Here is a 25,527-nt window from a genome sequence, read left to right as displayed (position 1 = left end):
CCAGTGTTTCAAAACTATAACTGATAGTTTTTAAACTGCTTGCAATGTTTACAACATGAAAACTGACTAAGATAAGAAGAACTGTGTTTAATTGCCACTGATCAGCACAGAGCAATTCACAAAATGTACTATATATAGCTTTAAAATCAAAGCATCTAGTCGAAAGAGTGTGTTTTTAAATATAGACAATCTAATGCCATCCTCATTTTTCAAACAAGACAGGTTAAATAAATGGGATGGTTTCCATGAAAGGAGAAGAGGTGGTTAGAAATAACAAAAAAGTCCATGCTAAAAACTCCAAGACACCTAAATCCAGAGTAAAGGTTAGAGATACAAAGGTAAAAACTGAGATATTCTCATTTTAAAATGTAATATTATGAAATTTCAAATGAGTTTTGGTAGATGAAAAGTTTCAAAAAAATATTTTTTCGACGATGAAAGTGACACAAGACAAGTTTATAACCGCAAAGTTGCTGATTTGAAGGGATGGGTACAAAATATTTATAAGAGGAAAGTCAAAGTAAAAAAAAAAAAAAAAAAATGACTCCAGTAACTTTCTGAACAAACCCATAATAAAGGGCCCGGGGGCAAACGGTAAGGGCTCATAACAAAGGTGTAACACAGGTGAAACACAGTTGCTAACTGTGACTGATTTCAGTGTGCTTTTGTTTGGAGAACAGTAAATAAAGAGCTGTAACAGAGGTGCATCCGATTTCAGCAGAGGTGTAACAGAGTCAAGACTGTTTGGAGAACCGTCGGCCTCCAGCTGTCACAGAGCTGTTAACATAATTGTCACAAATGTCTAACAGAGTTTTAACACTGAAAGAAAGTTGTGATGGAGGGATTATTAAAGAATAGTTTATCTACTTTAGTTAGTGACACTGAGCTGCAGGCGGTGACTGTTTTGGTATGTTTTTGTCAGAACCGTCAGTCCCATTTCACACAGCTGTGACAGATGTGTAACCGTTATGAGAGAGGGTGTTTTTTTGTTTTTTTGTCAGCATATAGTAACATAACTTTGACAGATGGTTGTATTGTTTTTAATGATAATTTTAATTGCACTCTCCAACAAAAAATAAATAAATAAAAATAGAGGTTTACATTATTCAAATTTGCATTTATGATTGTGAAAAACAGCAACGGATTCATTAGGAATTGCACTGATTGTGGTTGTTTGAGGCTGAGGCCAAACAGGAGTTAACGGAGGTGTAGCACGGCGGTGACGGAGGGTGACGGAGTTCGCGAGCGGCTGTGAAAAGTCGGGAGCTCCTGACCTCCGGCAGCCCGTCACGCTGATTGGCTGAGAGCGCAGCGGGGGGCGGGGCCTGCTGCCATCCGCCACGATAAAAGCTGGCCGCCCCTCGAGGTAGTGGAAAACAGATGAGAAGGAGGTGTGGATAGAAGAGCGGCCCGCTGCTGGAGGGAACTCTCTCTTTACCCTGTGCGTCTCTGAATAGTGGACCGTCGTTTACTCTCTGAAATTAGGGGATTAATTTGGGGTTTATTTCCCGTAGGTTCACGAGACTGCTTAAACTGCACTACTTCCTTCAGTTTTTATTTTTTTATATACATTTTTTTTTTAATAATAGTAAGTAAAAGGCGTGAAAAATGAGCTGGACGATGAACCGCTGTTTTGTGACTCTGGCCATCCTGTTTCTCTGGCGGGTGGAAGAGATGTCAGAAGCCTGCAGCTGCTCTCCTGCGCATCCTCAGCAGGCGTTTTGCAACTCAGACGTCGGTGAGTACGAATCCACCCTGGAAGTGGCGTTTTGGGGGGAAATTGCATAATGTTAAAATGGCATAAAGCGAATCCCGAGGGAAGAAAAACTCCCCTCCCCTGCTCTGATGTTTACAATCAGACGGAGTGCAGGGTGGAAATTTCTGTCTCTTTCTTTCCACCCCTCACCCCCCCTTCTTTTTTTTCTCTCTCCCTCTCTCTCTCCCTCTAATTATTATCTGTTGATATCCTTTGTGGAATACTTGATGTGCTTCCAGTTGTCTTATCTTGCCTTGTGATCCATCATACTAACCACATTTGCAGCTGTTTTTCTCAGTTTGAATATGACACGTAAGGGAAAAAATGCTTTATGCTAAAGTTTTGCTCAGTGCAAATACAGTTCATCAACTTCCCTGAGACATTTTGCTGCATTGGAAAAGTGACTAAGTGGCAGTGTGATTCACTTTTTTTTTCCTGTTACAAAACAGGGCTTGTTGCAACCTTGAACACAGGCCTTAAACTCACTAGAGTCCCAACAGTGACCAGCTTGTGCAGCTATTTAAATTGGGCTTTGCTGAGGGTCTTTTTTCTTGCTTGTGAGCTGGCTGAGTGTGTGGCATGTATACAGAAGGTGACTTATTCAAAGGTTTCCCTTTACCATCGGATTCCATGGCCCTGATGGATGAAGAAACCTTATTACCCTGCTGGAGAGTCTACTGCTGAGGGAAGGTTTTTATTTTTTTCAGCTAGCCAGAAAGTTCTGGGAGAACTTCATGATCCACAGCTACATAGCTACTGCTATCAGACATTAAGCTTGATATCTGATCAACTTTTCTTGCTTGTCTGTATGTGATTTGGTGTTGCTGGAGTAAGAAGTTGCAGTTGTGAGAGGAGGTGTAGCTGTTAAGCAGATCTGTTGGTGATAAATTGTGGGACTCATCTCTTCAGACAGCGCCAGTGTAAATGCTGTGTGAAAATTTCCTTTTTAGGGGAATGAATGTCACTCAGTTGAATGTATATAATTTCTTTAACAAGACAGGCATAAAATAATCTCTTGTGGATTTACATTCATTCATTAAAATGGAGCAAAAAAAACTTAAAACACAGACTGAATTCAGCTGTCCAACTGAATCACATCACCGCTGCCTGTGAGGTCAACTCCTCACATGACCCTGACCTTCCTGCCCCTGCTTCAGCACCATGGATAGACCCTGATACGTACTTAAAATTACCCCCGAATAGCCCAGTGATTCACCCCTCGTTTCCAAACGCTTTCTCATTTTGCATCATCAGCACTTTCTGAGGCCAAAGACATAGTTTGTTGAGAGTGCCAGCCAGCAGGACTGTTTACAGAGACCTCAGTAAACTCTGGAACTTGCCCTGGTTTTCTTTGGGTATCAAATTAACACACACTAGTTTTGTTGCAGTGAATATGCTATGATAAAATGACAGAACCTAAATGGACGTTAATACCAAACTTATATGGTTGTCATTTTGCTCAGTCAAGTCATTTGATTCACTTTGTTTATATTTGCGGTCTGCTGCTGAGTGAAAGAGGAGGTGATCGTCAGTTTTGTTAGGAGTTATTTATGTTTAGAAGTCTTGATATCCAAAGAGGAATTTGATAAGGAGTTGATTAATCCCTCAGCATTAGATACTGAAGTGGAACTTGCACAGATCTAGCATCAACTGGATTTGCTAAAAATGACTTGAGAGGAACTACTCAAGCCTCTTCCAAATTTGATTTACATGAAGACAAAATGCAAACCATAATAACTTCTCCAATTGCATTTCTTTTCCATTTTTTTCAGGTTCATTCTCGAACTTTGATTTGGTATTGTTCTTGTGAGGCCAGTAGGAATGAAACTGCTCAAAATCCACCATTGAAAGGTAGCGCAGTCCCAGATTATTCCAGTATTTAATTGTCCAAGACACTGAACCCCCGGCCTGCTCACCTTCACCTCAGATGAAAGTCTTTTAACTTGACGGTTCACAAAACGCCAGGCCAGTTTTAGCTCTTTATATCCAGCTCTTTGCACCGAGCAGGAACAAACTCTTCCCTCATAGTTTTAGATCCATCCCCTGGGTTTTTTCTGCTGAGGCAGAGGAATGTTGGTCAGTCATATGCTGTGCTCGTTATGTATTTACTTTTTTTTTTTCTTTCTTTCTTTCTTGGGTGATCGTACAGTGTATCTGTGCCCCATTTTATGAAGAAGGAAAGTGAATCCTTTGAGAGCCTGAAAGCCAAGCTGGCTTCAACGTGACTTCCGGGATAAACACAGGCCCGCAAGCTGTGTAAACAGAGCTGACATTAAAACCAGATTTCCCTCCCGTGGGCCGCATTGAACGTGCGCAAACTCTTAACATCTGCTTTAAAATCCGGGATCACCTGCAATAATACATGTGACAGATCACGTCTGACTTGTAATTACTCTGAGAGCAGCCGCAGCCGGAACGTGCGGACCGTCTTCCAGCCCATCGAATTACGAACGCAACCTGCGGTGTCAGAAACACAAACACCCCAAAATCTAAAAATTGCTGGGAATAAAGGGATGATGGTGGATTTGTTTGCGCGTCCTTTGATGTGATCAGTGAAGGAGTTGGTTTTGAATTTGCTGTTGGATATCTTATTCCCCCTCTGACCATAATGCGGCTTCTCCGAGAGGGGAAATGGATGCACAGGCCCTGCAATTACATGACATGCGTTTGCTTTTTTTCCCCTTGTTTTTGAAAGCACTCCCTCGACCACAATACTGCACACTAAACAGTGTGTTTATTGTTTGCGTAGCTGCAAAATGAGATGGTTTCGCGATTTTGTGAAAACTGTTAGGGCTTTGTCAGCCTCTTGGAGTTAACATCATGCCGGAGGCGTGCTCTGTCTTCCAACACAGAAAATTAATTTGGATTAGTGAATGGCGAAGAACGTTAGTTAATGCAGGGTTGGTTTTTTTCTGTTTGTTTTTAAGCATCTTTTTCTATAGATTTACTATTTTTAACATGTTAAATGCGACTTAACGGGTTAACTAACCCCTCGGAAGTGCTTTAATTATGTAACAGTTATTCACATAATCCTGCGGTTTCAGGGATTTGTCATTGTTGCTGTTGTTCTGACACATAGTGTCTTTTTCACCTGTGCTACTTTTAAGCTTTGTGGAAGTAGAAATGGTCTCTGGTTCTGTACACTTGAGTAAAGGAGATTACCACTAATCCAGCGTGCACGCAAAGACGTTTTACAGTTTCCCCAGCAATTTTGCTTTAATGTAAATCACAGTTAGTGAAGGAGCTTTGAGTAGTGGTATTTTCCCCCAGGGCTGTGCAGCGTTTACTTGAGGGAACAGTGCAAACACTGCAACAATGTCTGCGACGGTGTTGCAGTACTGCATCGAGGAGCGGACTTCTGTTTACAGTGCGCCTGGCGAATACAGCTGTCCTCATCACTCCATCACTCCCTTTATCTGTGCACGCCACACTTTCCTCTCTGCTTTCCTTTTCTTAAGAGTCCATGCTTCAGACCCTTATAAGGAAATGTTCTCTCGGCCTCTATTGTCATCGAATTAGGACACATATGGCTTGCAGCTTCATACCTTCATATTAAAAGCAAACGAAAAGACTTATTTGGTATGAGAGCAGACCCGTGATGGTCCGAGACAATCGGTAGCGCAAACCTTGGGAAAGCTTTTGCTGAACTGGAACTGAGGAACATCTGGTTCGTGTTAGTTTTGTCACAAGTCCTTTCAACTTCATGTGACTTCTGTGAATCTCTGGGATCGTTGTAGTCTTCAGTAGAATTAATGAAACTTGCATTGTATGAGTAATCCGGAGGTATTTTGTTGACATTTGATCACTGATCTACTGTGTGCCAGTGTTTGGATTCACATGAAAGAAGCTCTGTCTCTGAAACACATGAGTCATATTTTTTGTTAACTGCTCAACATTTGAGCTCAAAGGCTCATCTGTATGGCTCTGATAATATTTTTCCACTTGAAGCCATTTTATTTTTCCCCATTTCGTCCTCTCCAAATTTGGAAGGCTTGAACTTCAGAGCGCGAGAGGGAGAGAGAGAAAGAGAGGAGTCGGTGGGGAACGCTGATTTGCATGTCAGCACCTCTATCCAGACAGTGAGGCAGGTCGGCGTAGAGGCCTGGAGGCAAGCGGAGCGTTTTGGTTCAGCTTTTTTAAAGACTGCTGACTGGCTTCCTCCGGTGTCGGCCCAGGAACCTGAGAAACAGGCAGCACACATTCCTCCCTCTGATTGCAGCTGATGAAACACTCATGTGCCTCCGTCTTCCCAGCACCTGGCACATGCACACTCCTCAGATCCAAGCCGCAGCAATGTGTTGTGGCCAAGTCTGGCATGCCAAACCTGGGAAGGGCTTTAGATCAGACACAGCTCTCTCAACATAACAATGATGCTTCCCGTTGAAATCTTGTCTTCTAACACAGTGTTTGTTGAAGTCAGTGTTTTTTTTTTTTTCTTGTTTCAGTGATCAGAGCAAAAGTAGTTGGGACAGAGGAGGTTGACTCTGGCAACGACATCTATGGAAATCCCATCAAACGCATCAAGTATGACATCAAACAGATGAAGGTATTTAAGATATAAACAATTTTAATTTTGTCTTGAGTTTGAGCCTCCATTGGAAAAAAAAAAAACGAAGTGACTGAATGTTTTTGCCTGTGTTTGAATTTCAGATGTTTAAAGGCCCCAATCAGGAGGTGGATGCCGTCTACACTGCCCCAACCTCTGCAATGTGTGGAGTGACTCTGGAGACTTCTGGCAGAAACGAGTATCTCATCACAGGTAACTTTTAAAAACGATGCTTGTCACAGTAGGGAACCGTCTTGATGCATTTAATGAAATCCTCCCCCCCCCTCGCTGTAGGCAAGCTGGAGAATGATGGGACGGTGCACGTCACGCTGTGCGACTTCATGGAGCAGTGGGAGGATCTGAGCGCCACCCAAAAGAAGAACCTGGTTCAGCGTTACGAAACGGGATGCGACTGCAAGGTGACGTTTCTACTGACATGAACGGCGCAGAGAAGGAGTAACACACCTCTGTAGCCAGAATGGGATTTCAAAAAGTGCAAAAATGGAATTGGTTGAAAGGTTCTTTCTCTCCTCTTTGATCTTCAGATCACTCGCTGCACCTCGGTGCCTTGCATGATCACCAGCCCGACGGAGTGCCTTTGGACAGACTGGATCATTGAGAAGTTGGTCAACGGAGAGCAGGCCAAACACTTTGCGTGTATCAAGAGGAGCGACGACTCGTGTGCCTGGTACAGAGGCGCCGCAGCGCCCAAAAGAGATTTCCTGGACATTGAAGATCCTTGATTCCTCGATCTCTCCACTCCACCATCCAAACTTCTGAAGAGTTTTTTTTTACAGTTGAAATATACTTACTTACATGGCAAAAACACAGAAATAAAAATGCATCAAATTCTTATTTTATTTTTTCTCTCTTAAGACAGCTTTAGAGCGAGTGCTTCATGGTGAGGTTGGGGGGGAAAAAAACCCTTTTCAAGGCAGGTCTCGTGTTTTCAATTAACATTCTTCTGAACTCAGCACTTTTTGCCACTTCTACCCTTAAATCTACAGCACTTCCTCATAAACCACTTCTCCTTCAGCCGAAATAAAAGGAATGACCTTCACAACTCAATATTACCGTTTATAGTACTCAGTTCCTGTGCTATTAATTGCAGATGTTTCCCTTCTTTACATTGTTTTTATCTAAATCCTTTGCTTAAAGTGAGCTATAACTGCTGGTTGCATTTATACAAGTTGAAGTTCTGTGAATCTGTGTTGATAAATGGCATCAGTTGACTGTCAGCATCCTGGGTTGTGACAGCAGAGCTATCACAGCAAAAACAAAACAAGAGACACCTCTTTATTTTTCTGTCCCGTGTGAGGTGTGCGAAAGCGAAACCCCCTTTCTTTCTTTTTTCTATTCTTTTTTTTTTTTTAACCCAAAAGTGATAAACATGAGTGGCGTTTTACATGATACCACTGTGTTGTAACGATCAGTGCTTTTGCTATGCAACTGTTTTCTTAAAGCGATCCTGAGTAGACAAAATGCACTTTGAATACAGCGGTTATATTGACTTTAAAGAATATGGTGAAAAAAGAGGATTGAATCCTCCATTTGCTTTTTTTGTGTGTAAGACAGCTCTTTCATTTGCCAAGCTGTGGTAAGTTTAAGAGCATATTTTATTTAAGATCATCATGATTGACAAAAGCCCACTCTTTTATATTTGTTGTGACAAAGTATTTTGACTCCACCGGCCAAATGCATCCAGTGTACAGTGATGGGCACACTGTGTTCTGTCCGGCTGGTTTATTCTGTAGAGTTTTGAATAAAATAACACATTGCCAATATCATTTTTTTTTTCCTGCAGAGACACTGAAAGGACCACGTGTGTCATGCAACTGGTATATGACTTTAATATGAGAGTGTAAAAAGATTTTTCATTACAAACTGTAACCAATTATGTCTTGTGCTGGTTTCACATGGGACTTTTGAGATAAGATTTTTTTTTTTTTTTTTTTTTGCATGCGTATCCATCTGAAACATTACTGTACATTTGAATATTAATTAAATGCCAAACCCTGTTTTTGAATTGCTGGTTATTTCACTTCAATACTTGCAACATTTGCATGAAAAATCCACACAGAATGTTTAGTGAACTATCTCAGTACTTGATAGTTTCAGAGAAACAATACATGACAATACATGCACGCACAAAACTGTTGCACACCAACACTGATCTGGTGCTGTAACTGTATTTAAGTTCACTCATACAATTTGTATGCCATCCAGTCTATTGTAAACTTTCAACATCATAAGTTTCTAATGAGTACATCCACAATTTGAATGATGAGCAAAATTTCTCAATCTATCTACATTTTATGGTTTGAATGTACATATAGGATTAAACTTTTATGAGGATTTTGATACAATTTAATCTTTGTAATAGGAGTGCACTTGAGTACAAATCTTTTTGGAATCGTTCCACCTCAGAAATGTGATAATATCAGAATTGGATACTATCAAGTATCTTAAAACTGAAGAATATCATGGTCTTATAAAGTATATTTCACTTTTTTTGATTTTCTGAGGAAGAAAATATCTTTTGTAATGAACCTTTACTCATCCCCTTGGGAATATCCCCTTTTTCCACATTGACAAATCCTATTTCTAGGATGCGGCTCTGCAGTCACATTACAGGGCTCTGGGGAGCTGATGGGGGTCAAGGGTCTTGCTGAGGGGCCCGCAGAAATGACCTGTCCGCTGTGGGATTCCAACCTGCAAACTCCCCATACCAACCCTGCTTGTCTGACCTCTGGGACCTCACTGCCCTTCGACCTAAATCTTGTCATTGTGCAATAGCTGTAAGATGTTACTGTAGTTGTGGGGTATGCTGGACTGATGAGCAATTTTCTTTGTTTTCTTGATCTTTGTCTCATCCCGGTAGTTTTACAGACATCAATGGAAACTGAAATTTTTGATTTGATGTTCTTATTGGAAAGTACACTGCTTTTGTATGGGCTGTATTGTATTTATCTCCTTTACTCCTCTAAAAATGCCTCTGGGACTGAAGTCCTTACATGTCCAGCTTCCAAAATCAATATTTGAAAGACCCTGTAAATCTGAACTCAGCATTTATCAAGAGTAGTGATAATCTGCTGCTATCTAGTGGAGACAACTACATATTACATGGAAATATTAATTTAATGAAACTGAGAATACCACGAGGGTGGTGGTACAATATTTGCACATAGGCATGGCATACAACATTTTTCATAACGTTTATTCGTTAATAAATTCCAAGTAATCAAATGACTGTATGATGATGGTGATGCAGGATTAAAGCAAATGAAAAACCCAGGAACATGTAAACACAAACACATTTCAGTTTAGAGGTTGTATACAGCCCAATTTCATCTTCAGTTGGCCGGACTGGTAAAATGCTGCCATAATAACTTTTATAATGAAACTTTGAAGTTATTCTTTGTTGTGGCGCAGAGCAGAAGCTCTATGTTGATATTTTCACAAAGCCAAGACAAAATCAAGCCAATTTTTAATGATACTGTTTCATGCAAAATACAGTGAAATGTCCCAGAAGCCTTCCCCTGTCACTGCTGCATTATACATGTTTTTACAAACTCACCCTGACAGTGTAGCCATCTTTTATGTTGATCTCAGCTCAGGCCGCAGTGTTGTTGTGTTTGGAATTTTGTTTAAAGATTGATGATTTTTTTTTTTTAATTTATTTTTTTTTTTATCTTTACAGTTTTCTCGGCGGTTTAGTGGGCCGGACTGGAACCTCAAGCGGCCGGTTTTGGCCCACGGACCTTACATTTGACGCAAAGGATTGTACTGTGAGGATTGAATCAGACGATATTTTATCATACGCGAAGCCTTGAAAATTCGAAACATCTGTAGCAATGTGGGAATTAATGGGCGCTTTTCCCCTCAAAAGTCTCTGTTCTGCGAGGCTTTTCCGGTGGTTTGGTTATACATTGAAAAATGTTCATGCAGGGCTCCTCAATGGTAAACAGCGGTAGCTGGAAGTCACGTGCGCTTCCCTCCCGACAGACTGACGTCAGCAACAGAGATTGGCTGAACCTTTCGGATACAGCGTGACCTGCCCTCTGATTGGTTACTCATCTCCGTCACTCTCAGGCTTGTCTCCGCCCCCCCATAATGCAGCATGGGCGAAAATACCAGACCCAGGAGCCTCAGCTGAGGAAGCAGACACCTCAACTGTCACGTATTTTGGCCGATTGGACAAAAGGTGAGCGAACCAAACGCTTGTGTCCACACACTATTAAAATACCGACGCGTTTCCAGGGCGGTATCGTTAAAGTGGGAGACGGGATGTGGCGAACGCAGCCTGTTAGCCACCTGGACGGCGAGATGCTAACCCACATTGCAGCACTGTGAGGAAGGCTGGGGGGGCTCTCGCCACGTTAGGTTAGCTCGGTGGCTAATCTGCTGCTCTGTTCCACCTAAAAAAATCGATTCAGTCAACGTGAATAGGCGAATTCAAGAAAACGTAGAGTTCTTTAGATATTTAATGATTAAATTGTGGCGCTTGGCGTCAAAACTTCACATCGTTCCTCTCGATATTAGCCGTGTCTGCAGCTAACCAGCTAGCATCGAAGCTGTAATGACTGGCCTGTGGCTTTGGAGCTTCCCAGGCTGCTGCAATGCTTCGATACGACAATTTAGAGTTGTTCTAGGTAAAAGCTGTTGACATTTGGTGGCTACCTGGTCGTTTAGAAACAAATAAAGAATGGCGGAATTGGAAGAAGTGACAGCAACAGTGGCGATGCCTTCAGGTGATCCCGATAAAGTCGTTTTTTGATTGAATCAGGCAGACAATATTTGTTTGCCTCGTTTGCCCTTTTTTTGAATGTAATTTGCTCACAAATACAAAAATTTCACCTTGGTATTATCCAATAGACATGTTATAATGCAATAGATGTGTTATTGATATCTCTGATTAGATCAAGTCTTTTAGATAAACCCAGTTAACCATGTGTTTACATTCTTGTCATAATTCAATAAAATTTTAAATATTTATATTGTCAACTTTTAATGTAATTTTTTAAAATTATTTTCTGAATCCCCTAAATGCATCATGCATACATTACAAGCATGTCTTTGTAAAATAAGCCACCACTCAACCAGGTCCCATTACAAAGATAGTTCAAGTGAAATTTGATATTATGTTTGGTCATTCTTTCTTTCTTTGTGTGTCTGTCTGTGTGTGTGTGTGTGTGTGTGTGTGTGTGTGTGTGTGTGTGTGTGTGTGTGTGTGTGTGAAGTGTTTGTATTACATGGACGAGATTTTCAAATCACAGTGTGAAACCTGAAGAAATGAACATTCACCGAATAATAAAGGGGAAAACAATCACTAAATGTGTCCTAAAAATTGCTGCATTGGTCAATGTATTTTTTAGCCACCTGAATTGAAAATGATACATATATAAACTAACATGATAAAAAATAAAGATTAGTTTCTTTTTATAATCAATCTTCTGTTTTTGTGTGTCATTTAAGATATTCCCATGGTATTCTGGTTGTTTTGCTTATTGCTTTTTTATCCATTTGTGCATACTTTCACTCTTCATTATGCCTTTTTTCCCGTGTTTGTTTTATTATTAATAACGGATCATTTGCAGTGGCTTTACTTGATCTTGGTTAACAAGACAGGAAAACATCTTTGTTTTGAACACTTTGTGACTTGAATTCCCCTGCGTTATTCCTATTGAAGAAAAAAAACGGGTGCCAGTGGGTTAACAGCTAATATAAGTCATAACAGGTAAAGTAAAGGCAGGTAAATCAATTAAATTAGATAAATTAATTAAAGGTGACTGGATTTCCACAGTGATGGATTGTTCACATTAGACATCTGTCAGCCACCAAAAGGCATTAGTGCAATTTTATTTGTTTTGTGAGCCAGAGCTTATGACAATTGTGCTCGTTTGATTAATCGCATAAGAGAAATGTATTAATATATTTAAATATGGAACTTGAATTCACTGACGCTTGTGTCTATTTGCCATTGATAAACAGCTTGTGCCACCTTAAATATGAAGAGAGCTCTCTGCTCTCATTAATGGCATAATGGCACACATCTGTTAGTGCAGCTGCCAGCACATCCCAAACACAAATGACTGGGCCGTAGTCTGAATAAATATGACATAATCTGCATAAACGAGTGTGTTGTGGTCAGTGTATCCGTGCATCTGCTCACTCCAGCAGTTGCATCACTGCAGTTAGCCGTTTCCCCGGGGCCTGTGTCGTTCTTAGTTGTATTAGTATCAGCAGCATGTGAAGGTCAGCGTGCCCTTGTGCATACAATGCATGTTCAGCCCTCCTTCCCTCTCCGTGACGTCACTGCCCACTCCGACGAGCGCGTCTCTCAGGGAACTCTGTGCCTGTGGTGTTTTCTGTGTGTTCACTGTATCGTCGAGGTGCACCAGGGTTTGTTGTGATTGGGACACGACACTTACATAAGTAAACTGAGGCTATGAGACATTGATCCGTTCACTCAGCACAGGGATTGTTTGTTGTTGTTGAATAGCATTGTGTCATTGTGCTGGTTTAAAAATATACCTGCATCATTACAATGAATGCTCCTGTTAGTGCATGCAGGTGCTGTTATTTATTTTTAAGTGGCTACAGCATAATAAATGCCTGCAATTTACCTCTTTATGTTGCTTATAATCCAGATGAAAATAATTTGATGTGGGAACATGCTGATTGGCAGAATAAAGGATTCCAGACAATAAGTGGCTTGTGCAAAAGTGAGCTGGCAGTTGACAGCAGCTGCCTACACCTCATGTGCTCTAAATGATCCTCCTCGACTGTCTCCTACCCTTCCCTCCCTCCCACCCTATGATACCAGTGTCTGATGTCTTGCATAACTGTGGGGACAGCTGCCAGGATCCAGCTGGCTCCTCAGATGCTCTCAGTCACCATATCTCTTATGAGGCAACGTGAGGACTGGAGCGATGCACCAGCACACCAGGCTGTTAATTAACACTGAATTTATCACCCAAAAGATGATAGTGTAGGTTTTGGTTTTGTTTTCTGTATGTCAGCACGAAGAAAGCATGCTTTCCTAAAAGTGATGAATTTAATGTTTATTGTAATTCGACGTTGACACCTTTGTTCCTTGACAGTGATGTTTCAACAATGCCGATAGTGGATAAACTCAAAGAGGCACTGAAACCTGGTCGAAAGGAGACAAGCGATGAGGGAGACCTCAACAAGCTGCTGGCCTCCTCTGCCAAGAAGGTCCTTCTGCAGAAAATCGAGTTTGAACCTGCCAGCAAGGGCTTTTCCTACCAGCTGGACAGCCTGAAGAACAAGTATGTGATCCTCAATCCTCGGAGCGAGGGTGCCACTGGGCAAAAGGCGATCGAACCCACTCAAATAAAGAGGCAAGGTAAGTGGTGTTCGAAAATATGTGCACTTCTATAGTTCTGTGTGTTCTTGGCAAATATCACAGCGTTCACTGCTCTCTGCCTTCAGTCTCGGAGAATGTGGTTGGGGGGCAGAGCGATGGCATCCCGGCCCCGCAGAAGATGCTCTTTCCAGGGAACAAGCTCACCCTCAAGTGGGAGCGCGTGTACAGGGTGGGAGCCGGTCTCCACAACCTCGGGAACACCTGCTTCCTCAACTCCACGGTCCAGTGTCTCACCTACACCCCGCCCCTCGCCAACTACTTACTCTCAAAGGAGCACAGCCGTGTCTGTGAGTACCGTCTTTCACACACCTCATGTATGCACAGTTTTGGAAATGTGTAGAACTCAGACACTGTGGTGACGTGTGGCTGATTCCACAGCTGTGGAAGAAAAACAAACTGCTTTGATGCTTGATAAATTTAATGTACTGTTTAAAAAATGTGATTAATGATAAATGGCCACTTTCATATCAATATTAAAGCATTTCTAAATGTGTCCTGATAACGAATCAGTTTTTATGTGGATATAAAGTGACAAAACTTTTCTTAATTCACTCAGGTTGTCATTGTTGTGTTTCAGGTCACCAGTCGGGCTTCTGTATGATCTGTGTGATGCAGAACCACATCATCCAAGCCTTCGCCAACACAGGCAACGCCATCAAGCCAGTCTCCTTTATCAGAGACCTCAAAAGTAAGAGCTCCTCCCTTCAGCACCGCGAGACTGTCTGCCTTTTTTTTTTTTTTTTTTTTTTTTTTTAATGTATTTTGTGGCAGGAGTGACCGCCACCTGATTTTTTTTTTTTTTTTTTTTTTTTTTTTTTTTTTTTTTTTTGGGAGGGGGGATGAACAACGCCAGAAGGCACAATGATGCAACACCGGCCTCAGAGTCCCATGTGACTGCAGTACACTAGTGGAGTGCTTGAGACTGCAGGTGGTGAATGAACACCGCCGTGACGGGAGAAACGAGGTGTTAGTCGCACCTTGACATGGCGAGAGAGCGCGCCGGAGCCTCGTCGCACCCCGTCCTCTCCCTCCTCGACGTACTGCCGCAATCATGCCTCTACCTCCCGTGACTCTTTCTCTGTGCCTCCCCTCCTCCCCTCCGCCTCCTCCCTCCCTCCTTTCCCAATGCCCTCTCCGTCTCCTTGTGACTGCGGGCTGAGAGGAGCAGCTTTAGCACAAAAATCTAAAGGCCACCGGCGTCCTCTCTTCCCCACCACCGTTCAGAGATGTGCAAATTATATCGAATGTTTTCCCTTTCGCTTCGTTTTCAGTTGGCGGCCTCTCCTGCGGCTGTTCTGCCCGGTTTACAGTCACATTTGCATACAATGAATTTTCAACATCTATACGTCTTGCTGAGCGCGACCCCCTAAAAATACAGCTGTAGTCGCCACAAAAAAAAAAAAAAACGAGCATCAGTGGATTCTGGAAATGCCTCAAAAAGCTCACTGCTGGGTTTTCACGAACAAAACAAAAGCACGGCGGTCCTCTACAGCAGTCATATCTTCAAGATGTTGTCTCCCTCCTATTGTAGAAGTGCCTGGAAAGAGGTCTTCAGTGCACGGCGTCTCGTTGCTTTTTCTCCCAACTCTGCGGTGACTCGGTGGCATGAAAGTGCAGGGATGCTGTGCTGGGAAAGTGGTGATGACCACATTATGCTTCACCCTGCTGATATACTTCCCTTTTCAATTTGGGCAAAGCGTTTAGAGCTACATTAGCTTTAATGTGAGGGTTTTACTGTAAACGAGATGCCAGTCGGCTGGAGACACTTAGAGATCTGCAGCCCGATGACGCTCTGACATTTGGAGGTCAGCTGTAAGCACCTCTGAAAGATGGTTCATGGACAAACATCTTGTTAGTTTAAACGGCTTCGTTTGGGAGAATAACAGGAGGATTTCAGATTTTCTGTCTATTTTAGGAAAAATTGTCACTTGAAGTTTATTTGTTCAAATTGATTGCATAACAAAGGATTGTTATTGATATTTATAGCTGCTAAACTTTTTCCATCCTTTAAGAGTGTCTGTGCCTTTAGGACGTAAACATTTATTTATTTTTTTCTTAAGATTAATAGTCAACATTGTTTTTCATTCAGAAAGATATATACCTCTTTCTGTTCTGTGTGTTGCCCAGGAATAAATATTCTGAAGCACCTAATTTAGTTAATGCACTCTGCTCCGAAGCTTTGTATTAGCATAAATCTAGCATTTACTTTTACCTCCCGCAGAAATTGCCAGACATTTTCGCTTCGGCAGCCAAGAGGACGCCCATGAATTTCTGCGCTACACCATTGACGCCATGCAGAAGGCGTGTCTGAACGGATATCCCAAGTAAGGATTCACTCTCACTGAATGTGTGTGTTTTCATCTGTGGTCTTGGACTGTGAATAAAGTGTCCGTTTTGTTTGTAGGCTGGACAGGCAGACCCAGGCCACCACCCTGGTTCACCAGATCTTCGGAGGTTACCTCAGGTCAAGAGGTATCTACCGTTTGGACTTCTGTTAATTTTCACATTAACTTCTTTCTGAATTGCACTGGTTTTGCGTTAATCCGATTGTGTTTTTTGACAGAAAATAATGACATTTCAAAGGACTCAGATACTTTGTGTTTCCATTGTGTCTTTTATATTCATAAAAATGACTTTATTTTTAAGCAGGCAGTTCATCTTGAGGATTATCTCTGTTGTCAAGATGTTTCCGATAAAGAAGCTTGTAAATCCGCAGCCCGTTCTTCATGTGATTTCTGTTGTTTGACTCACGAAGTCTTGACAAACAGACCGTACATGGAAATAGGGAAGTGTGAAATTTGAGGCAGGCTGTTGTTTGAGGGATTTGTGTTTACTAGAAGGCCTGTTTTTAAATCGTCCAAAAATCAGTCAATCATGGCAATGAACAAGAATGTCTCCTTCATTATTGTACTTTATAGGATTTTTTTTTTTATGTGTGTGCACTTTCTGAGTATGTATTTTTATGTCAGATTTTGACCAATATCTGCCAGGTTGCATTATTTCCCCAGATGAATCAGATCTGTTTGTGCTTTTTCTTTCAGTGAAATGTTCCATTTGTAAAAGTGTGTCTGACACGTACGACCCTTACCTGGACATCGCTGTTGAGATACGGGTGCGCTACACAAGGCCTTTCATTCTATAAGAATACAGCTGCTTTTTAATGCTCGCGCTTTCCTAACTCCAGCGTATTCCTCTGCCTTTGTCTCGCAGCAAGCGGCCAACATTGTGCGAGCTCTGGAGCTGTTTGTGAAGCCAGATGTGTTGAGCGGAGAAAACGCCTACATGTGTGCCAAGTAGGTTTTTTTTTTTTTTTTTTTTTTTCAGTTCGGCGGTCTGACTGCGTCCTAAAATCCCAGCAGGGCTATTGTTCCCACTGCAGCTCCGCGTTTCTGATTTCTGCTCTGGTTTTCATAGGTGCAAAAAGAAAGTGCCAGCCACAAAGCGCTTCACAGTCCATCGAACGTCTAACGTCCTGACCCTTTCGCTGAAGAGGTTCGCCAACTTCAGCGGAGGAAAAATAACAAAGGTGAACCGAGGACATTCACATTGTGAAGCGTTTTTTGAAGGAGCTGCTTCGTGCCGCAGCGTTTCTCATATTTCCTTTTTCCCCTTCCAGGATGTCGGGTACCCGGAATTCCTTAACATCCGCCCCTACATGTCTCAGAGCTCAGGTGACCCTGTCATGTACGGCCTCTATGCTGTTCTGGTGCACTCTGGCTACAGTTGCCACGCTGGACACTACTACTGCTACGTCAAGGTGAGACAGTGTCTGTTTTAATAGAGCCGGTGAGATACGGCGTGCTCTGCTTCAGGGGGAACCTTTCAAACAAATACATGAAGTTCGACAGTAAAATTTATTTCTTTAAAACAAGTGTGTTTCACATATGTAAACACTGGAATCACCAACCATGATCAGCTTCTTGCACTTACAAAACCATATATTTCCTTGATCATAATAATGATTCCATAACAGTGTCCTATGATACATGTGTCATAAGTTATTTTATTGTAATATGCAATATTTGAATGTACATATTAGAGGTTATGAGCCTATAAATTTTGCCTCTTTAAGATACACTTATATTTGCATGTGTATTCTTACCAGTCAAAATATCTGTTTAAAAAAAAAATAGCAGATAAAGGAAAATGAGCTTGCTTGTCTTTCTAAATTCCCTTGTTTCCGACGGCTGTTCAGCTGTAAAACTCAGTGGTAACAACTAGTTATTTTCAGTGTTGAACAATGCAGAGCTGCTGAATTTTGTAGCAAACGTTTAGCCATCCTGAATTGTAAAGGGGTTGTTGTTTCAATGTGAATGTTTCACGTTATTTTTTTAGGCAAGCAACGGGCAGTGGTACCAAATGAATGATTCAATGGTGCACTCGAGTAACATCAAAGTGGTGTTGAACCAGCAGGCCTATGTGCTTTTCTACCTGAGGTAAGACACCCGAGGGTGTTGCAAGACATCAGAGCTGCTGTTTTCAGTGTGTGTCGTCAACAAGTCGGTTTGCTTCTCGAAGGATCCCCGAAACCAAAAAGAATGGAGACGGACAGACGGTCAAGCAGGGAATGTTGCACTCGGGCAAGAACAGCGCGTCGTCTGAGCAGATCAAGAGGGCCAACCTCAACGGGCCGCTGTCCTCCCCGCAGGTCACCAAGGTCCGGCAGACGCTGATGTTGAAGAGTTTGCGAAATAAAACCAGCGCGGAATGTGTTTTTAATGAAGGCTCAACTGCTCTCGACAGAAACTGGAGCCGGCACAGCTGCGTAAGATCCAGTCTATGGACGGCGGTCTGGGTCTGCCCGTCTCCAGGAACGGCGTGAGCGCCCAGCAGCAGCCGCCGCAGCCCCGGATTTCCAGCTGGACGTCGTCCTCCAACGGCCCGCCCAAGCTGCCGGGCGGCCCCGCCGTCATCGAGGAGCCCTTCAAGAAGCTGAAGAAGCCGTCCCCGCAGCAGGGCCCGGCGGCGCCGCGCAGCAGCACGCCCACCCCCTCCAACAACGGGGTCAGCAGGACGGAGGGCGACAAGAAGCCCGGAGGGGAGGGCCGGGGCATGGCAGCGTCTACCTCAATCAAGTCTCTGTCCGACTCCTCCTCCGCCGACACCACCGAATCCAAGGTGCAACTCGGTTCTGAGCAGATAACTTCAAATCATGTTTCATCGCTGCAATTTGCGTAATTACTGTTTTTCCGTCCAGGACTCCGTCGGTCCCAAAAGCGCGCCGGTGGGCGAGACCCCCTCCACCCCGCGGAAGGGCCCCTCCAACGGCGTGGCGTCTCCGGCCAGGAGCGTGGAGCGCTCGCAGAGCACGGAGGAGAAGACGACGGCCAAAGCCAAGCCGCCGGCCCTCAACAACATCGCGTCCGAAGCCACCAGCACCATGTCGCCTCCGCCCGCCAAGAAGCTGGCCCTGTCGGCCAAGAAGGTGAGCGCCGCAGCCGCAGCGGCGGCCCCGCCTCCCTCTGGTAACACCGCTTTTCTATACGACACAGATCCGTTTCTTTTTCTGCTCAGTGTGACGTGTTATTCTCCGGTGTACCTGTCTAATCAGCCACATGTTTGCACTTGTTTAGAGTTTGTCTTCTTTTCCTTTAGTTTGTTCTTTTTTTCTAACCATTTCTAATTCTTCTCTGCCATACCCTCTCCTCTTTGTTTTCTCCCTCCATCTTTCCCTACCAACCCCTTCGATTGGCCCTTTTTTCCTTATTCCTCTTCTTCTTATTATTATTATTCTCTTCCTTATTTTTTTGTCACACTCATGGCTATTTTCTTTAGACCACCAAGTTTTTATTTATGTCGATAACTGCAGGCGCACAATCGGAGTCGGAGCAGCATTGATGTTCTGCCCCGTTTGCCCCGCCAGCTGTCTAATGACCACATGCATCAAAATCAACTTAACTCCCTCACCTTTGCCCCAGCTACTCACTCTCACAGGTATGAAACATGTACAGGGAAGACAAAATCTGAAAGGAAGAGATTCTCGATTCGCTATCGGGACCTGAAGGACGCTGCTAATCCAGATGTTGTTCTTCTTGCTGTCTTGGTAGAGCCGGTCCATTCCATTCACCTCAACTCCAGTCATCGACAAGCAGCTTCTCTAGTGAAGCATTCAAACTGCAGAGTCCTCAGAAACAGCCCCTTCTCTCCACGCCGCAGAAACCAAACCCCAGCCTTTCTCCCAGAGCCAACGGACACGGCTGCCCCGGCCGCGCCGCCCCCCGCGGTCTGAACTCTGTCGACGGCGAAAACCCCCCCTCCGCCGAGACGCCCAGCAAGAAGAAGAAGAAGAAAAAGAAGCGGCGGCATTCGGAGGTGGAGGGCGAGGCGAAGCCGGCGGTCCTCCCGGCTCCCGTCGCGCCGCCCGCCGTCCCGGAGCCGGCCGCCGAGAAGAAACGCAAGAAGAGGAAGAAAAAGCGCAAGAGGGAGAACGAGGACGGCGAGAAGCAGGCGGAGAGAGCGAGCGTCCCGTCGCATCTGGACGCGTCGAGCCAGGAGGAGGACTGGTGTCCGGGCGGCATGTGGAGCCTGACGCCTCATTCGGATGCAGGACGGCCGTCCGCCTCAACTCCGGCGCAGCGGGAGTCAAATGAGAGAGAACATGAAAGGGACTCTGTGCTGACGGAGAAGAAGAAGAAGAAAAAGAAGAAGGGGATTCAGCTTGACCCGAGTTCTGCCTGCTCTGCGTCAGAAAGGTGGGCTGAAGTTCATCGGCTGCTTTTTTCATGACCTTTTTTTTTTTTTTTTAATTGATTCAACAAACTTAATTTCTCAGTTTTAAATGATTTGCTGAGAACTTGAGATTTAATCAATGATTGAGTTTCAGATTCTGATGTTGAAATAAAGAAATGCTCATTATTTAATCAGACTGTAGTAATAAAGTATAAAGTTGTGAGTGATGAGCATCTAATCGCTACTTTTTTCTACCAACAGCGCTTCTGCAGTGCAGGCCACAGACGTTCAGAGCGATGCGGGAGAGTCAACCGTGTTAAAAAAGAAACTGAAGAAGAAGAGGCTAAAAGAGGAGAGCGGGCTCTGTCTGGACGCTGAGCCCGAGACGGCAGAGCCTCCTCCCAAAAAGATCCCAGCGGAGAGCGACGGAGTGAGCAAACAGAGCCCAGGTGAGCGAGTGAGGAGGACCTCGGTCCCGGTGAGCAGCTATTTGAGTATTTGAAGTTTTTTTTTCCTTGTTCGTTTCGACCTCAGCCACGGTGGTAGTGTGGGACAGCCAGGTGAAGGACGGCTACAAGCGCAGCCAGGCGCCGGCGGCTGGTGGAGGTGCGTCCGGAGACGCTCCGCCCCGTCCTGCTCCGGCGTCCTGGGATGGCAAAAAGACCAGCAGTGTGGTGGAGGAGCTGCTCAAGAACTCCACAGACAAAGCTTATGGAGCCAGCAGTGAGTGACGCGTCCCTCGCCACTCAACTCTTAAACGTCTTACCTCGGTTTATTAATGCGTTGTTTCTTCGTCCAGTCCTCAGTTGGGATGGTGAGGCCTCTGCGATCAGCAAAGACGCCATCGAGCACGTCCGCGTCGCCCAGAGCGACACCGTGATCGACGAGTGGGATGAGGAATTCGACAGGGGAAAGGTGAGGAGTCGACGCGAGCGCATCGTAAAGCCAAGCGCAACAACTCCCTGCCGTGACAGAGCAAATTAATAACCGCTTTCTCCTTCACTGAAAACATCCAGGTGAAGAAAATAAAGAACTATAAGAGAGAGAAGTGGAGAAGCGGCGGCAGCATCTTCCAGAAGATCCAGGACAGGAGGAACAAGTGGTCGGTGACCCCCGGAGGGAAGAGAGTGTTTGGAGCGCGCCGCTGAGAGCCCGGAATGAGGACAACAGTACTGTATACCAAAACTGCTACATTTAACCCCCCCCTTCTTTTATTACCTGCTTCAATTCAGGAAGAATATTAATGCCAAAACCAGCACAGCCGAGTGCACCTTTAAATGAAGACTAATCAGCATGAAAATTCCGCCTAATTGCCCAACAAGCATTCGACCTTTCAGAATAACCTCATTTAACACGAAATGCCGTTTTAAGTGCATGAAATGTTTGGGCATTATTTTTGTTAATGGAAAACCCCTGAAACACTCGCGTGGAAAACCTGCTTAATGCGTTCACGTCCGCTCCGAGCTTCGCTAATTGCCCCGGCGGTCTTTGCTACTCCATGAAATGAATTGTACCGTATCTGTAAGCTGTCCTGCAAACTGCTGCCCCGGCAGCCACAAGGGCTTGTTTTTAGACATTTAAAGAAAAGTTATAATAATAATTATAATAATCAACCTGTTTCTTTCATTTAACCCTTATTTTAAAACAATTCAATACCAAAAAAATATGTAACTCCAAAACAAGTTTGTGTTATTTTACATTTATTTTAATTCTAAATTGTGATTTTTTTTTTTTTTGCAGTGTTTGTGCCACATATTTTTAAGGACCAAATTTTGCCTGCGTAACGTTGGTGAAATTGAGGTTCATCGATTCAAATAATCATCACTTCTTTTATTTTGTATTTGTCCAGCTATCTGATTGTTTTTTGTTTTTTTTGAACATGTAAAACAACAAAAGTCTTGGGTGTTCTGTTAAGACAAGACAAAACAAAACAGATGATTTTTAAGATCACATCTCATGCTGTTTGGTTTCACTGTGTTCCTCTGTTTACACACTTCTCGCCGTTTGTAGAATACATGTTTTGGGGGTTGTTTTTTTTTTCAGTTTAATTCCTGAAAGGACTGGGGCAGGAGCAGTTATTTTTCTGCCTTGCAGTTCTTGGCTGATGTAACTTTTCTCATTGTTCATTCAGTAACGCTCGCGCTGCAGATCAGACCTTAACGCCCAACGTAAACTGTTCTCCACTGACGTTTTGAACCAAGTGTTGCATTCTCTTACTTCAGGCACTGTGTTGGAGCGGGACTGCCACATGTTGACAGTTTCTTTTCTCCCCCTCCCCCCCTGCATCTTATAACTCTATGCAATTATCTGACGCTCACTCTGGTCACCAAGAAACTGGGCTGAGACTCAGGAACCCAGACATCCTGTGTACCCCATCTTCATTTCTCATCAGACCCCCCCGCCTCCTCCTCCTCCTCCGTTCATATCGGAGTGGTACCTCCCTCTGGACCACCATGTCGCATCCTGTACATCTTGTAGAAACTGTTTTATACAAAGTATTTCAGGTGTGGAAACTGGGATCATCTTGCACCAACAGACGCGTAGAGAAACTTGACATTATAACAAAAAAAAAAAAAAAAACGCTTCGCCGGTGTAGACGACTGTACAGTCCATCTTGTGCTACCTGTGTTTCCCTCCGACGCTGTAAAGATCTGCCCACTGCATTTCTTTTCATTCTAGAGATGTTGCCTTGAATTGGCTATAAAAAGTATAGGATTTAATGTTAAATATATAATTTAAAGGAGAAAAGAGGTCTTTATTGTGCTACTAATACTCGGATCAGTCGGTGGCTGTTAACTTGAGAATTTATCAGCAAATGTGTGTGTTCATGTGCGCATAAGAGAGTCGTCTGTTTCCACGCGAGACCTTTTCCTCTGTCACTGTCGTGTGTACAGTACAGGAGAGGCTTCGGCTGAATGATTTCCATAGGACATGTTCGTCTGCTGTGAAACCGAGGTCGGGTGTGATCCTCTGACCGACACAAAGGAACATTTTCCAGGGTGAATGGACTTTCCAACATGTTTGCATTGATGGTTCTATATTTTGCACCACCTTTTCTGACCGGGCAGGAGTGCTTTCATAGTGAAAGCAGCTCCTGCCGCATAATAGTTAACTGAAAAGGTGCAATAAAGTTGTGACTTTTGTGAACTGATTGTCTTGGTTGTGGTTTTTTTTTTTTTTCTTTTTTTTCTCCCCTTCCTGCTTTCAATGGAAACCTATGTAGTGATGATTTTACTGTAATGCACTTTGGTCGTTATTGTTAGGAAGCTGAGATAAGAAGTAATGAATGTTAATGAATAAGATTAAAGCCTTGTTTGACAAAAATGAGAAATGGAAGAAAAGAAGTATGACAGGCAGTCGACCTCCAGCTGGGACTAACAGTGTTGTGATATTATTCAATTACTTGAAAAGTTTTCTCGCTCATGCAGCCTTATGTTATAAAAATAAGAACGGCTCCAGTCTTTCTCCACATGATGTGTCGACGTGTTGCCAACGGTGAGTTTTTGCTTTCAACTTCAACTCAGTTATTACACCTAAAAAGTGTGTGTTGTGTCTGTGATGCAAACCTGACTTCGTAATTGTACTGACTGCTGCTTTTCTGTATTAAAAGATTACAATTTGAATCACATTTAAGTCACAAAACACGCCACAGAATTAAAGATCTTGACTGCTGCAAAGCAGAAATTTGCCAAAACCAATGAGAAGTCCGGTCGTGTTGAGTGTATTTCATGGCTCAGTGCATTAAAATGATGGAAAATATCAAACATGGAGTCGACAGTTTGGCTGCAAATATCTGATGCGGATTAAAAACAAGGTTTCAGCATCAAAATAACTGCTGCTTCTAATTCATTCAAGATAGATTGAACAGTTTTTATTTGTGGCTTTATCATAAAAGTTCTGCAGTGGCATTGAAGGTACTCGACCGGACCTTGATTTCCAAAAAAAATAAGACATGAGACTCCAGAGACTTGACTTTGATATGAAAAGAAGTGTATGGGCAACAAATACAAGTTTGGTCACTTTAAAAAGCATGCTGAAGTGATCCCTGAGAACCATCAGACCTTTAATAACATAAATGAGAAGAGCTGACAGGATTTCACCTCTACATCCTATTCAATCTTAGTGTCACCAAATATTTGATGATGTGCATCAAGTGAGTCATAGGGTAAATTTTTGCTAATGCAATATTACGTTGTTGGGTTTTGGTAGTTTTCCGAACTCAGTTCTGAAATCAATTAACTTCATTTCACTTGCACACATTTATATATTCATGGCCTCAAATATCTTTAATAGTGGAATAAATCTAACTACATTTGAATTCAGGGGTTGAATATGATTCAATTATTTTCTTAAATAAATGTAGACTTTAATATATTTTACCTGGATCTATTTGCATTAACATAAAGAAACATCTGGAGCATAAGATACAATAAGAGATAAGATAAACCTTTATTACTCTCACAGCTGGAAAAATTGCAGGGGGTGGAAAGAAACCTCTCTTCTCTAACCAATACAGAATATTTGTCATCACTTCAGTGTCCTTGCTCAGTAAATGACAAACATCTTTCAAGCAGAGGTATTGAATGATGAAACGTCTACAAACCTCCAGCCCCACGAGGCTGCACATTCAGTGGTAACTTCTGGTGAAATGTATTTTCTGACATTTTTCCTATATAATATAAACTCACATGCTAATTGTTGAGTTCCATAAGCTACAAAAAGCAGAACTCTACTTTGAATATGAAACCTTGACAGTCCTTGTATATAATGTGCAGCGTTGCTCCTTCACCAAAGCTTGTTTTTAAATTCCAATTTATGTACATTGAAGGTGAAAACGCATTGTTTATTTGTTTCAGAAAAGTTTCAAAAAGTTGCATTACCAGTGACTTCCAGCACTGTTGCTGTGTAAACGAATACCCATAATGCATCTAAGCTTTACATTTTCACTTGAAAATGTTATGTAATTTAGGGATAATAATAATAATAATAATAATAATAATAATAATAATAATAATAATAATAATAATAATAATACATTATTCATAACCAGATTTATTGTAGAAAAAAAAAAGAAAAAAGATCTTGCTGAAGCGTCCCACAGACGGGTCCGACCTACACTGGGGCCCCGGTGAAGTGTTCCGCGAACTTCTATTGAAGTTACGGCGT

At 42.9% G+C, this 25,527-nt stretch overlaps 2 protein-coding genes across 2 annotated transcripts; both read left to right on the top strand.

Moving 5' to 3' along the window:
* Window positions 1-1,385: 1,385 nt before the first annotated feature.
* Window positions 1,386-8,320, top strand: timp2b (TIMP metallopeptidase inhibitor 2b). The gene is made up of 5 exons (XM_030090147.1): window positions 1,386-1,738; window positions 6,202-6,302; window positions 6,407-6,515; window positions 6,597-6,721; window positions 6,848-8,320. Exons 1-5 carry the CDS (start codon window positions 1,609-1,611, stop codon window positions 7,043-7,045), a joined length of 663 nt encoding a protein of 220 aa, XP_029946007.1. The 5' UTR covers window positions 1,386-1,608; the 3' UTR covers window positions 7,046-8,320.
* A 2,088-nt stretch (window positions 8,321-10,408) lies between these two features.
* On the top strand, window positions 10,409-23,069 carry usp36 (ubiquitin specific peptidase 36). Its single transcript, XM_030090068.1, has 20 exons — window positions 10,409-10,506; window positions 13,406-13,671; window positions 13,758-13,979; window positions 14,270-14,380; window positions 15,914-16,016; window positions 16,097-16,164; window positions 16,734-16,804; window positions 16,903-16,985; window positions 17,107-17,218; window positions 17,309-17,449; window positions 18,028-18,128; window positions 18,211-18,349; window positions 18,436-18,810; window positions 18,890-19,117; window positions 19,502-19,626; window positions 19,740-20,384; window positions 20,623-20,810; window positions 20,896-21,084; window positions 21,161-21,276; window positions 21,378-23,069. Exons 2-20 carry the CDS (start codon window positions 13,419-13,421, stop codon window positions 21,507-21,509), a joined length of 3,402 nt encoding a protein of 1,133 aa, XP_029945928.1. The 5' UTR covers window positions 10,409-10,506; window positions 13,406-13,418; the 3' UTR covers window positions 21,510-23,069.
* Window positions 23,070-25,527: the final 2,458 nt, after the last annotated feature.

Source organism: Salarias fasciatus, chromosome 4, assembly GCF_902148845.1.
Source record: "Salarias fasciatus chromosome 4, fSalaFa1.1, whole genome shotgun sequence".
In the NCBI taxonomy this organism is placed as follows: domain Eukaryota; kingdom Metazoa; phylum Chordata; class Actinopteri; order Blenniiformes; family Blenniidae; genus Salarias; species Salarias fasciatus.
Note: the sequence above shows the minus strand (reverse complement) of the source record. Positions and strands in the feature narration are given on the sequence as shown.

Bases quoted from the DNA above. Each gene is read 5' to 3' on its own strand.
- timp2b (XM_030090147.1), top strand. From the start codon at position 1,609: ATGAGCTGGACGATGAACCGCTGTTTTGTGACTCTGGCCATCCTGTTT. The intron at 6,516-6,596 runs GTAACTTTTAAA...CCCTCGCTGTAG, and splicing joins AAACGAGTATCTCATCACAG to GCAAGCTGGAGAATGATGGG. The intron at 6,722-6,847 runs GTGACGTTTCTA...TTTGATCTTCAG, and splicing joins AAACGGGATGCGACTGCAAG to ATCACTCGCTGCACCTCGGT.
- usp36 (XM_030090068.1), top strand. From the start codon at position 13,419: ATGCCGATAGTGGATAAACTCAAAGAGGCACTGAAACCTGGTCGAAAG. The intron at 13,980-14,269 runs GTGAGTACCGTC...GTTGTGTTTCAG, and splicing joins AAAGGAGCACAGCCGTGTCT to GTCACCAGTCGGGCTTCTGT. The intron at 18,811-18,889 runs GTGCAACTCGGT...TTTTCCGTCCAG, and splicing joins CCGACACCACCGAATCCAAG to GACTCCGTCGGTCCCAAAAG.